The following is a 12,872-nucleotide window of genomic DNA, read 5'->3' as shown; positions in this document are numbered from 1 at the left end:
GTTCACAGTCAAAGAACTCAAAAACTATGTGTGTTGTTGAAAACCTGTGCTGAAACCACTGAGAGTAAAACCCAAGTGGGTGAGAATTACTTGTTTCTGGTTGAGCTGCCTTTTCCTTCTTAGCACCACTGCCGCTGGGGTGAGATCGCTTCCGGATCATGGACATGAGGGATCTTTGGGAGAAAGAAAGAGAAAGAAAGGAGATTACTGGGTGCTGGAAACTTCTAGAAATAACATGTACTGATTCAAAATAATCAGTACAAATCCAATTCTTTTCTAGGTGCATAAATGGAGAGCTAGAACTTAGGAGTCTACTTTCCATTTTTAATAAATTATTAAATTTTCAGCACTTTAAGGAAGAGAGAGATGTCTCATCCCTTTCTGCGTGGAACCGAACTCATTACTCTAAGAAGGGAGCCGCTATCATGACCAATACTGTGCAAAATAAAACAGAAAAAAAAGTCAACATGCATACCTACAATTCAGAAAGAGCTATCTATGTAAAACGTTTGAGGGAGAGGGAAGAATCAAAGAATTAGGGGATATTTTCAGTAAATATTTATCTGTGAAACATGCGCATAAAGACATCTGAATCTGAGTGACACAGAGCAGATACCTAAGGGACAAAATACATTTAGACCATGGTCTCTCTGGTCTATATTTATAAAATCCATATAAAAGGCAAATCATGATAAATTTAACATTAAATGACCTCCACGTATGAAAAGACACCATAAAGAATAAAGAGAAAGGCGCCTGGCTGACTCAGTCAGAGGACCATGTGACTCCTGATGTCAGAGTCATGAGTTTGAGTCCTATGCTGGGTGTAGAGATTATTTAACTAGAAAAAACTTCAAAATTTTCTAAAAAAAAAAAAAAAAGAATAAAAGGAAATTCTACAGATCAATAAAGCATATAATGCAACAAGAAAATGGATAAAAGCTTTGAAACACCATAAGAGATGCCCAAATCTCCAAAACCCATACCAAAAAAAAAAAAAAAAAAAAAAAATCACTTGACTTCACTGGCTACTAGGAAAACACGAATGAAACCCACACTGATATACTACTACACACTTATTAAACAGGCAAGAAATTTCTAGTCTGATATTATCATGTGCCGGTAGGTCTGTGGAGTAACAGGAAGACAGTGGATGACTTCAGACTGAAGATGGCGGACGGACCGATGGTGGAAAACTTTGAAAAACGCGTCAGGAATTATGCAGCGGAGCAGAAGACACACTGATCCTTGGAGCCAGGGGTTCCACCTCTGACGGTCTTACAGAAACCAATCCTTGTGCACCAGGATTCATTTACCAGAATCTTCATGTAGAATTTCCAGAACTTCCCTGAAGTTCTGAATAACTCAAAGGTATAAGGGCCATAATGGATAAACACACATAATCCATTTATAAAATGGATTACGTATCCACGAATATGGATGAATTTGAGCTACACAACAGAACACGCGAGAATCTTACAAAGTAACATAAAATAAAAAGAACAAGACCCAAATGAATACAGCAAAATTCCAATATATATTTAGAAAAAAAAACCATATGCATATTTATAGGAGTTTAGAGATATATACGGAAGAAAAATTTTTTCTTGCTACCAGTATTTTTCTGCTTCTTGATTTGGAGGGTGAACACATGATGTTCACTTTGTATTACTTTTAAACTGTGCAGAAGTGTGTGTACGCTCCTACACACGTTATCAGTCTCCCCTCAAAAAAGCTTACAAAAAACCCAAATGAACCAAGAATTCTGGAACTTTATTATAAGTGTTCACTATAAATATTCTCAGTGTGGTAAAGCGGACTTGACAAAGTACAGTCCTGAGGAAGCCACGCTGGGAAGGCGTATCGCTGCCTCCAGAAAAGCGGCACCTGGATGCACACAGCAATACCTGGCGGAGGACGGAACAACTCAGTGTTTCTTAATCACCGTAATTTTTAGATTTTTTAAAATTTCTTACTTCTGCCTTGAGATCTATGATTAATCCCTTCTCTAGCTGCCTTTTCTTAAAATTCCCAAACACACTGAACAATCTCTCACAAAGCACAGGAGAAAGCAAGCACTATGCTCTACCCTGGGAGGTTTCTAGAACTTACCAACAAGCACATTTTATTCCAGAAGTTGGAAGAAATGAAATCATGCAAACTTTGTCCATGTTCCCCATTCTGTCACTGAAGGCAGAACTCTTCAATGTCTACAAGCTAACGTTCAGTGGGGCTTAGAGAGGGTTCTCCTCCGGCGAGGAAAAAGATTAACATTTGGTAGCCTGAGGAACACAGACTACTTTCTAATGTGGATGGGCCTCACACAATCAGTGGAAGGCCTGAATAAAACAAAAGGATGACCCTTCCCCAAATAAAACAGAATTCCTCTGCCTGACTACCTTGAAATTAGGACATCTGCTTTTCCCTGCTTCCAGACTTGAAACACTGCCTATTCCTAGTCTGGAGCCTGCTGACCTGACTGAGACCACACCACAGCCTCTGCTTGGGCTCCAGCTTTTTGACTCACCCTGTAACTTGCCACAGTCCATAATCATAGGAACTAATCCCTTCGAATAAACCTTGAACGGACATGATGTATATACATGTACGTATACATATACAGACACACACCCTTGCTGGTTCCGTTTCTCTGGAGAATGCTGACTAATACACCAATACACCCCCGCCCTTGACCCACATCTGCCCAGGACCTCTCCCGTGTTCACTGCTGCTGGTACAACATGACCACGGTCTGCTTCTTCCTCAAGGCCCTAGACTGCCCTCTCCCCCAGTCTCTGCTTTCATTCTATCCAAGGACTCTGCCAGGGTAAAATAAATGTGGCTCAGGACCAAAGTTAAAAAACCTTGATTAGTGGATTCAAAGTCCACTGAAACTCCATATACGTGCAAATATATTTCTTTGACAAGAAAGTACTCCTTGTCAAAAAAAAAAAAAAAAAAAAAAGAAAGAAAGAAAAGAAAACCAACAAAGAAAACTCTGAGAAATTACATCTTATACTACTTAAGTTCACCTTAAAATAAAAATCATTCATGTTATTCAATGAAAACTTTCTTCGAAGGGCCCTTATGAAAGAGTTCATGCTTTAGACATACATAATCTGAACCCTGTATTCATTTCTCAGTAAAACTATAAAGTGCTCTGGGAAAATATTCTGTTTAGGTTATACTTTACTTTTAATTCCAAGGGCTTCCAGATTTGTGAGACTAAAAATTAAAGACAAAAGCAACACTAGAATTGCGTTTTTTTTTAATAGTTCTCCCTCCTCATAGACAGAAGTGACCTTTCTTTTTATTTTATTTATTTATTTGACAGAGAGAGGGAAATCACAAGTAGGCAGAGAGAGAGGGGGGAAGTAGGCTCCCTGCTGAGCAGAGAGCCTGATGCAGAGTTTCATCCCAGGACCCTGAGATCATGACCCAAGCTAAAGGCAGAGGTTTAACCCACGGAGCCACCCAGGTGCCCCAGAAATTATCTTTCTTATCAGCTCAAAATTCTACACCTTAGAAGATCAAAGTGATGAATTTCCTATTTTAAATGTCAAATTCAGAATATCTCCAACAGATTTTAGCTACCCAGGACAGAAAGAATTTATAATACCTGAAATTCTTTCAATGGATTCTTGGATTGAGCAGCTGTAAAAATTATTTTGCCTTGACTACTTCAATGGCTCAAAGCAGATTATGTCATACCCTCAGTAAGAAAACCTAATGAGAATCTTTTTAAAAGGCAAAGTCCCATTTTCATCATTGTGTGGGAGGAACATACTACACATTGTATTAACACGGAAAGACTTTGCAAAGGTGCAAAGTAGGAAAAAACCCGGCCTCTGTGTGAAAGGATTAAACAAATCACATGAGTTAATGAAAGGTAAAAGAAAAAATCTAGCAAAATTTTAAATTTCCTTTGTTCAAAAACAAATTATAAGAAGTAGCTAACATCATGATATGAAGAGGGAAGCTGTCACCATGGCAAGCAGGTTGTGTCTTACGTAACTCTGGATGGAGTAAGAAAGAACCACAAGGGAGGCAAAACATGCCCCTAGGTTTCCTGGGGTGGACCGTGCTTACTTCAGGCACTCAATACCACCTAGTCACCTCAGGCTTCAGAAAAAGTGAATTCCTGTCTGTATATGTGATTCCCTGTCTCAAGAATGTAAACGTAATTTCTTCTTCTTCTTACGGAGGGTTCTTCTCTTGGCATTAATAAAGGTTTAAATATGAGGTTAGGGACAAAACATAATTAGCACTCTGAGTTTAATTACTAGTGTGTAACAATTAGTCCTGATAAGTATTTGTTTCCTTTAGTACTTTTATTTTTAAGGTAAATGAACAAACCAGAGCTTTTCAAATTCAAATTGAGGCAAGAAAAGATTAAAAAAAAAATTCTGGGAGAGCTCAAAATTCCTTGGTCTTCCAGTTGAAGGAAATCCTAACATCAGGGCCTGAAATCTTAACACTGAAGTATCAAACTTCTTTCTTTTTTTAAAGATTTTATTTATTTATTTGACAGACACAGATTATAAATAGGCAGAGAGGCAGGCAGAGAGAGAGGAGAAAGCAGGCTCCCCGCTGAGCAGAGACACCCCCACCCCCATGCGGGGCTCAATCCCAGGACCCTGAGATCATGACCCGAGGGGAAGCCAGCGGCTTAACCCACTTAACCCACCCAGGCGCCCCAGTATCAAACTTCCAAACCGCATGTCCAGCTCCTGGATTTGGAACATCCACATGCGATCTGAACGTCTCCTTGGAGCAGAGCAAGGCGGCGGCCCCAGGATTGTTTCTGCCTGGGGTGTCTTAGGGCCCTTTCTCTATACATTAGGAGAAAGGAGTGATTCATCGGCCTTTAGAAAATTTTCTGAGAGGGGCGCCTGGGTGGCTCAGTCAGCTGAGCAGCTGCCTTGGCTCAGGTCACCATCTCAGGTCCTGGGATAGAGCTCCGCAGGGGATGCCCTGCTCAACAGGGAACCTGCTTCTCTCTCTCCTCCTTGCTTGTGCTCTCTCATGATCTCTCTCTCTCAAATAAACAAATAAAATCTTAAAAAAATAAAAATTAAAAAAATTTAAAAAAAAAAAAATTTTCCGAGAGGAATACCAGCTGGTATGTTTCAGAGTTTTGACGACCCGTCCCTCCACTGATGCAATCTAAGGCAGTTTTTGATTCTGCATTTAAGGAAGGGATCCCACTACCCACTAGCATACACTTCAGGTCCTGTGAGGAGGAATGACAAGACCCACAGAGCAGTCCCCCTACCCATGCCTCCCACAGCCCCCCACCACTCCCCCCAACCCCGGGCCCACACCCCATCGCCCACACTTACTTACCGGATGGGGTTGGGGGGAGGAGGGGGGAGCGGTGGTGGAGGTGGGGGAGGCGGAGGCACCGCATTCTCAGACTGGTTCACACGTTTCTGGAGCTCATCAACTGCATGGAGAACAAGCATTCAGAAAGGAGCTGAAACAAGCCACTTAGCACCTTGTACACACATAAAGGAAAAAAAATGTAACCTCTCTCAAAGTCAAGTTCTTGGTATTAAGGCAAAGTTAGAAATCTCAGTATGAAACTGCAGAAAGTCTTAACCTTTTCGTCATCCAGGCTGCGACCACTAATGTAAGAAGGGGTCTGACACGGGTCACAAGGAAATGTTACTGTATGTGGCTGCATGTACAGCTATGGAAAAGAAAAATAATTCGGGACAACCGCTGGACGGGTGGAAGTAGGGACTGAGCTGGTGGAAGAAGTATTTGTGGACAATGGCATGGATTACTCAGAACACTGAGAAACTGTGAATACTTGACTTTTAAAGGGTATAGACCAGGAATTAATTTTAAAGATGACATTTAGAGCAATGAATTTTAATGACATACTTTCCTCCTCCACCTCATTTCCTTCAAAAATTGCAAATCCTGGAGTTCTTAGTTTTAACCAGATTCAGACTCTCAAATGTCTGCAGCTTCAGAAACATCTCGCTCTTCTGAAGGAGCATTCTGGAAACAGAATTTATCCACCCAGTTCACTCACGTCCCGAATGAAGCAGGTAAACTGGCACCAGCGATGTGAAAGGGTCCGTGCCTGGTGCCGTTCAAGATGCAGGCTCTGAGTTCCAGGAGCTCGATTTCTATGTATTCTGCAGATGTGAATACCTCTCAGAGGGGCTCCAATAGGCTCTAGGTACCGAATACTGTGTGCACTCAGGAATGGCCCCCTCTGTCCCCAGCCATTCCTCTCTCCATGAATGACTAAACCCCCAATGATCTGCCTGTTTATTTCTACTCTCAACACTTAAATAAGCAGTGTGGGCTACGCTCTCTGATGGCCAAGAGTCCTCTCGTCATTCATGTGCATGTGTCTGTCTCTTCAGAGAGAGTTTGAGTTCCTCAAGGACAAAAGGCACAGTTTCTTTTCCTCTAGATTTCTTATAGTACCCTAGGGTATGGCTGGCTACACACACAGCAGATTCTAAATAAAACATACTCAAAACTGAATCTCAGGTTCTCTCTAGTGTCTGTCTCTTCCATTAAAAAAAAAAAAGGCTTTGGCCACAGGCTGCCTGGATATTCACTAAAAAGAATAGAATACTTCTTAATTTTAGATCGATTTTTTAAAAAGTAAATTGCAATTCATTTTCATTGTGGATTTTTAAGCACTGGATGTCTTTTAAAGGGGAAAAAAAAACCCTACTTAGTTCTTCTATACAGATTTCAAAATTCTAGTATAAAATTAACCAAAAATATCTCAAGTGAATACTGAAGCTGTTATAAAAGGGAACAACCTGCCTCCTTAAATCACCTCCCTTCCAACAGAAACTTATTACTTATCCCTGTGTAATAATTCAATTCACACATTCCTGTCAAGCCTTCTGGAACTGAATGAATAAATCCTTTGATTTAAATATCCCCTGGTGTTTTAAAAGTTTTTCCACTTAATATACATATTGTTGCCCATTTTATTGTCAGGTGTGACACTGAAAGTATTAGTTCATAGGTATAATTAGACCACAGATGAGGGTTGTATGAACCCTGAAAGTTTAACTCTTTTGAAAACTGTACCCTAAGGGTGGCCTGGGTGGCTCAGTCGGGTAAGCATCAGACTCTTGATTTTGGCTCAGGTCATGATCTCAGAGTCATGGGACTGAGCCCCACATCGGGCTCTGCACTGGGTATGGAGCCTGCCTGGGGTTCTCTTTCTCCCTCTCCCCCTCCCTCCCAACCCTAGTCGCTAGTATGCTCTCTCTCTTTCTGAAAAAGAAAAGAGGGGAAAAACCCACCCCTAAAATGAACAAAATAAGTATTCCTAACTATCTTATCTGAAGCCCTGAAAAATGCTGAAATGTTGGTCTTCCCAGATCAGCAGTATCTTTATCTCTTCATTCGGTATGGAAAGCTGGCACACATGCTCTGAGTCCACCAAGAAGTCCAAGGGCTTGTGACTCCCTGGAGTCCAGTGGCTATTCAACTGAACTGATCTTGGTGTTTCTCTACAGCATTCAGCGAGTGTTCTGGACTAGCTACGGACCAGGTTTGGTGCTGGGCACGGGGAAGTCACAGACTACTCAGACACAGAAGCCCACTGGCCGCTTTTACCGGAATGCTTTAAATCTCTGGCTTTCTCTTCCGAATTCTGGTATTTTAACTCCAATTCTCTTTTGTCATCTTCCAGAAGCCCCAACTGCTGTTTGAGGCTGCGAATCTCTCTGTGGAGGGCTGTGTTTTCGAGCTGCTCTTCTAAGTCTTTCACCTGTAATTCACAAACAGACTTTTGCAGCTTTTTCTTTCTCAAGGAAAAATAAAGGGGGGAAATCAGTTTCCCTTTACTTTGCATTTCAGAGCAAAAAGATACCAATCCATCTTAAAAGCCATGCAAATTTTGGAGTATAGATGATACTTAAAATACCAGTTATTTAAGCCAACATAAATTTATTGGAGACATAATGTCCCAGATAACTGGGTATTGAAATATGGGTCAAAAAGGTAAAATAATATCTAAGAAATTAATTTAAAACAAATTATTACCTTTGTACCCATTTTTCAAGAGAAAATTCAGGTAACATGGAAAAGAACACTTGCGGGGGAGGAATTTGGTAACAAGTATCAAAAACCTTAAAAAAAAAAAAAAGGAAAGAAAGATGAAAAGACTGCTTGATTTAGCCAAACTACTTTTAGAACTTGATTTAAAGAAATAGCAAGGGAGCAGCTGGGTGGGTCAGTTGGTTAAACATCCAATGACTCTTGATTTCAGCTCAGGTCATGATCTCAAGGTCATGAGATCCGAGCCCTGCATGAAGCCTGCTTAAGATTCTCTCTCTCTCTCTCTCTTCCTCTGTCCCTCCCCCACACCACTCACATGCTTTTTCTTTAAAAAAAAAAAAAAAAAGGAAATAGTAACAGCAAATAACTGAAAATAAATATCTGTAACAGCGAATAACTGAAAACAACTTAAATATCCACCAAATTATGGATTTAATAAGTCATCCTGTCTTCATGAACTGAAATACCATACAACCACTTAAAATCACATAGTTGGGATGCCTGGATGGTATAGCTGGTTGAGAATTCGACTCGTGGTTTCAGCTCAGTTCGAGATCTCGGGTTGGGAGACTGAGACCTGTGTAGGGCTTCATGCTCAGTGGAGTCTGCTTGAGATTCTTTCTCCCTCTGTCGCCCCCCCACCACCTGTGTTTTCTCTCTCTAGATAAATCTATTTAAAAATTTAAGATAAAATAAAATCACAAAGCTCACCACACACTGACAGGGAACAATATGCTATCAACTAAAAACAAATCAGGCTGTAAACAGGATGTATGATAGGATCCCATTTCAACTACCTTCATAAAATTATCCATTTGTGTAAGGTTTGGATAGGTACCAAAATACGGAATTCTTGGGTAATCTTAATTTCTTCTTTAACTTGTACTGTATTTTAAATATTTGCTTATCAGAAGAAGCATATGTTGCTTTTATCACCAAGGAAACAGCACAGTGTTTAAACAACAGCTGGAGAATCTGCAGGGGAACTTACCAGACTGGTAAGAACTATTTACTGGTAAATAGTAAGAACTAGTAAGAACTATGTACCAGACTGGTAAGAACTTACCAGACTGGTAAGAACTATTTAGGACCACACACATGAAAGATTACATAGAACAACTGCAGAGTACAGCAGAATAGTCTTAGAAATACTGATCGCAGCCATTCATGACTTTTAGCTAATCTCCAGTGTCAGCTCCTCTCTCCTCCTGCCCCAACAAGGTACAGGTCCAACGACTAAGTCCCACACTTCAGTTCAATTCAGTAGGTCCTAGGCCCGTGTTGTTTACTAAGCAGGTTAACTACAACTAAGACTTTTCAGAACTGAAAAATTCTAGCATGAGCTAAATTTTAAAAATATTCCTTTATTTTCTCTTTACTTTAAATGGTAATTCTTGCATACAGAGAGAAAGAAAAATAGAAAAGAAAAGAAAAGAAAAAGAAAAAGAAAAGAGAAGGGACAGGAGGATGAAGGAAGGAAAAGAAAGAGGAAGGAAGGAAGAAGTCAGCTCTCTCCTAGTCTCCTAGTCCTCTCCCTAGTCCTGCTTCCAGGGGCCGCCGCCGTCGGCACCCACTCCTCTGGAGGTTCTGCGCATGCACCAGCGGTTCTTACTGAGGGGAAAAATCACCTCTGCCTCAGGACCACCTTCATAAAGCTTCAGAAACTTCCAAGGACTAAATGTCAGTATCACTGCTTCAAGAGACTTTGACAGGTGATAATAAACAGCAGCTAACAGCCCTTTCTTCACAAACGAGGGACACTGTAAGGAGTATAAATATTGATGTGATTTCTCTTAAGTGGTTTCTTGGACGTCCAAGCCTTTGTTCCACCTCCTCGCCTCCCCTCCCCTCCCGCCTCCTCCCTGCCCCCGCCGCGATGACTGTCTTTTCTGCCTGGTGCACAAAGGTGGGCTCTGTCAGCTGGAATAGCTCCACTCAAACAAACAAACAAAAATAACCACTTAGGAAGTCTTTAAACACATATATTTGTGCAAGTTTACAAAATCAGAAATTTCCTCTAAGCAAACAATTACTACTAATGTGGACTTTTCGTCCCTCTTTGAATCAAACTCGCGCCTTCCAGTAAGTTCTCGGAGACTAACGTACTCTCCGGGTGTATGCGGGCTCCGAAAACAATCCGCTCCCAGGTGCCCCGACAGTGCATTATGAGCGCTATGCAAGCTCTCTTTTGAGTTCTCCGTCCTTCGCTTTTTCAGACCTTGGACAGCTTAAAGATCATTATGCGTCTACGACGGTGTGCTCTAGATTTTACGTGGGCACTAAATTAAGGCTCATTCAGCAGTTACTTTCTACTAAGAAGTAAAAAGGCAGAAAAGACTTAACTGAGGCCAACCAGGGAGCCAAAAATGACCGGAGTGACCCTCATGTTTGTGGGTATGTTTTAAGACGCCAGAAGAAAATCTGTTACCTTTTTCTGATGCTGAATTCTCTCTTCTTCAAGCTGCTGGATGAGTTTTGCGTTTTCTTCCAAAGCTTTCAGAAGCTGCTGGTCCGGAGCGGAGCTCTGCAGCAGAAGGTGGCTTTGTCTCTTCAGCTTGTTCTGCTCAATGAACATCTGCAAGAGTTCACGACAGAAACGTACAGACCAGTCAGCCTCACGCACGTCCTCCACTGCGAGCGGAGCGACGGGAAAGTACACGGAGTCTTCATTGCGAAGTTAAGGGCTGTGCAGTAGTACAGTTGTGCAGTAGTACAGTAACGACTGCTACGACCTCATCCGTAACTTTCATGCGGTCTTCAAGGATCTTCATTCACCCTTGCCCCAGCGACGTACATGTGCAATAGCTGCGTCCTATGCCTCAGTTTTTAATGTTCTGTTATTGCTCTGAAATGCACTAATACTAACATTACTGGCTGCTACTCATCACATACTTATAGTGGGTACTCTGCTAGATAGTTTCTATGTATTAATTTAACCCTTACATCAATCCTATGAATACTTCTGCTTTGAACAGCTAAAACTGACTAACATCCTGTGATAGATACAGCGATGATTTTATGTGTATCATCTAATCCCTAGAACAACACTGTCAGGTAGATACTATTATTATCCCATGTTTACTAAGAAGGTAAGTGAGGTCCAAAGCGGCTAAGCCACTTTCCCAAGAACACATGAAAGTGGCAAAACCAGGATTTAAACCAAGATCTGTCTGATTTAGAAGCCTGAGCTCTTAACCATCTGGCTAATCTTCTTCCTCTGGTATTTACTAAACCTAGCATTTTGTTTTACACCAAGAGCTGGGAAAAGGCACATCAATATTGACTGGGCACTTTACTGTGCAACTTACACATATTATTCAGTCTTTATAAGTTCACACTTTCCAACACAACATTATTTTCTATTTACTAGTTACTTCTTTTCCTTAATACCTTACATGAGCCAGCCAGTGGGTGATTCTACAAGTGGAATATTTTATAAACTCTGACATTAAGCCCATTTTATAGTAGAGCTTCACCGTTTCATCAGATTCTTAATTGCATTTTTAAAGGAAAATGTACATTCTTCTTCCACCTGACCACTCACTTCCGTGTAAGGATGAAAGGTGCTGAGAAGGGACGAGGGAGTGAGTGTGTGTGCGCGTGCACGGGGCTGAGCTCCAGGACCAGGAGACTGCGCGCACCGGCGTGCGAGGGAGCCATCCACGTCTCATCTAGTCTCTGACATCTGAGACCAATGGCATCACTGAAACAACTGCTTCGAGTTGTTATTATTATCAGAGTAGTCATTTTCTAAATAACTTTTTCCCCTCTCAAAGTTAATTTGCTTGGGGTCCCTTGCCAATGTCTTAGCAAATGCCTCACAGAGTCAACAAGGCGCCTTGCAAACAGCAGTTGGACTCAGTGAGTCCTCCGGCTTCCCAGCCATTGAGACATGTCCCCAGTGCTCAGAGGCGGGGAGAAGGCCCTGGGTGCGCAGACCAGGAAAGACTGCCGGTCGGGCGCAGCTGGTCCCTCACTGCACTGCCTCCCCCAGCTTCAGTTCACTCTTGGGAAAAAGCAACAGTTCTCCTTCTCCACAGAGCACTCAGGAAAATGTGTTCAACTTTACATGATTATAAATTATCTCAACTTGGTTATTGTAGAAAGAAAATCGTAAAGATTATGTCTTGGGGATGTTACTAATGTTAATTTCTTTCACAAAACCCTTTAACAACACCTAAATAGTAATGGTGTAAGATGAAAAGACCATTATATAACCATGGTAACTTGGAAAACTTACTCATTAGACTATGTTTTCTAGACCTTAAGACACTAACATGACATCTTCTAAAGATGGGCCTAAAAAAATTAGTGACCAAACACTGATGGATTTGGCTTTTTTTTTTTTTTAAGATTTATTTATTTGACAGACAGAGATCATCAACAGGCAGAGAGGCAGGCAGAGAGAGAGGGAGAAGCAGGCTCCCTGCTGAGCACACAGCCCAATGCAGGGCTTGATCCCAGGACCTGGAATCATGACCTGAGCCAAAGGCAGAAGCTTTAACCCCACTGAGCCACCCAGGTACCCCTGGATTTGGCTTTATACTATAAGAACCTGACAGCTAGGGTTAGGAAGGTGGTCTCTTATCACACAAATGACATCGGGGTGTCAGAATTTCCAAGGACCGTGATACATCTTCTCAAAGAATGAAAAAAAAAAAAAAGAAGAAAACATTATGTCACTTTTATAGGATTCATTCTTTCCAAAAGAATATTAAAATGTCATGTGCATTGTCCGGGAAGAAAACAGAACTCAAAAACAAGTCTCACAGTATATCCAAACCACACATTGAATGAGGTATCCACACCTTTGAGCAAAGAAA

At 41.3% G+C, this 12,872-nt stretch overlaps 1 protein-coding gene across 4 annotated transcripts in view; it reads right to left on the bottom strand.

Annotated features, from left to right (window-relative positions):
- Positions 1-12,872, bottom strand: part of SHTN1 (shootin 1) — a 103,968-nt gene that overhangs the window by 35,651 nt on the left and 55,445 nt on the right. For all 4 annotated transcript variants that reach the window (XM_045068923.1, XM_045068925.1, XM_045068926.1 and 1 more), the window contains 4 exons: positions 10,478-10,624; positions 7,606-7,759; positions 5,347-5,446; positions 91-173 (listed from right to left, as the gene is read on the bottom strand). In XM_045068923.1, coding sequence (XP_044924858.1) covers positions 91-173; positions 5,347-5,446; positions 7,606-7,759; positions 10,478-10,624 — 484 coding nt within the window. The remainder of the gene's footprint in view (positions 1-90; positions 174-5,346; positions 5,447-7,605; positions 7,760-10,477; positions 10,625-12,872) is intronic.

The sequence above is a fragment of the Mustela putorius genome, unplaced genomic scaffold, assembly GCF_011764305.1.
Source record: "Mustela putorius furo isolate JIRA1106 unplaced genomic scaffold, ASM1176430v1.1 tig00003909_pilon_pilon_pilon, whole genome shotgun sequence".
Taxonomy (NCBI): Eukaryota; Metazoa; Chordata; class Mammalia; order Carnivora; family Mustelidae; genus Mustela; species Mustela putorius.
The sequence above is the reverse complement of the archived record's forward strand: the minus strand, read 5'-3'. Positions and strand labels throughout refer to the sequence as shown.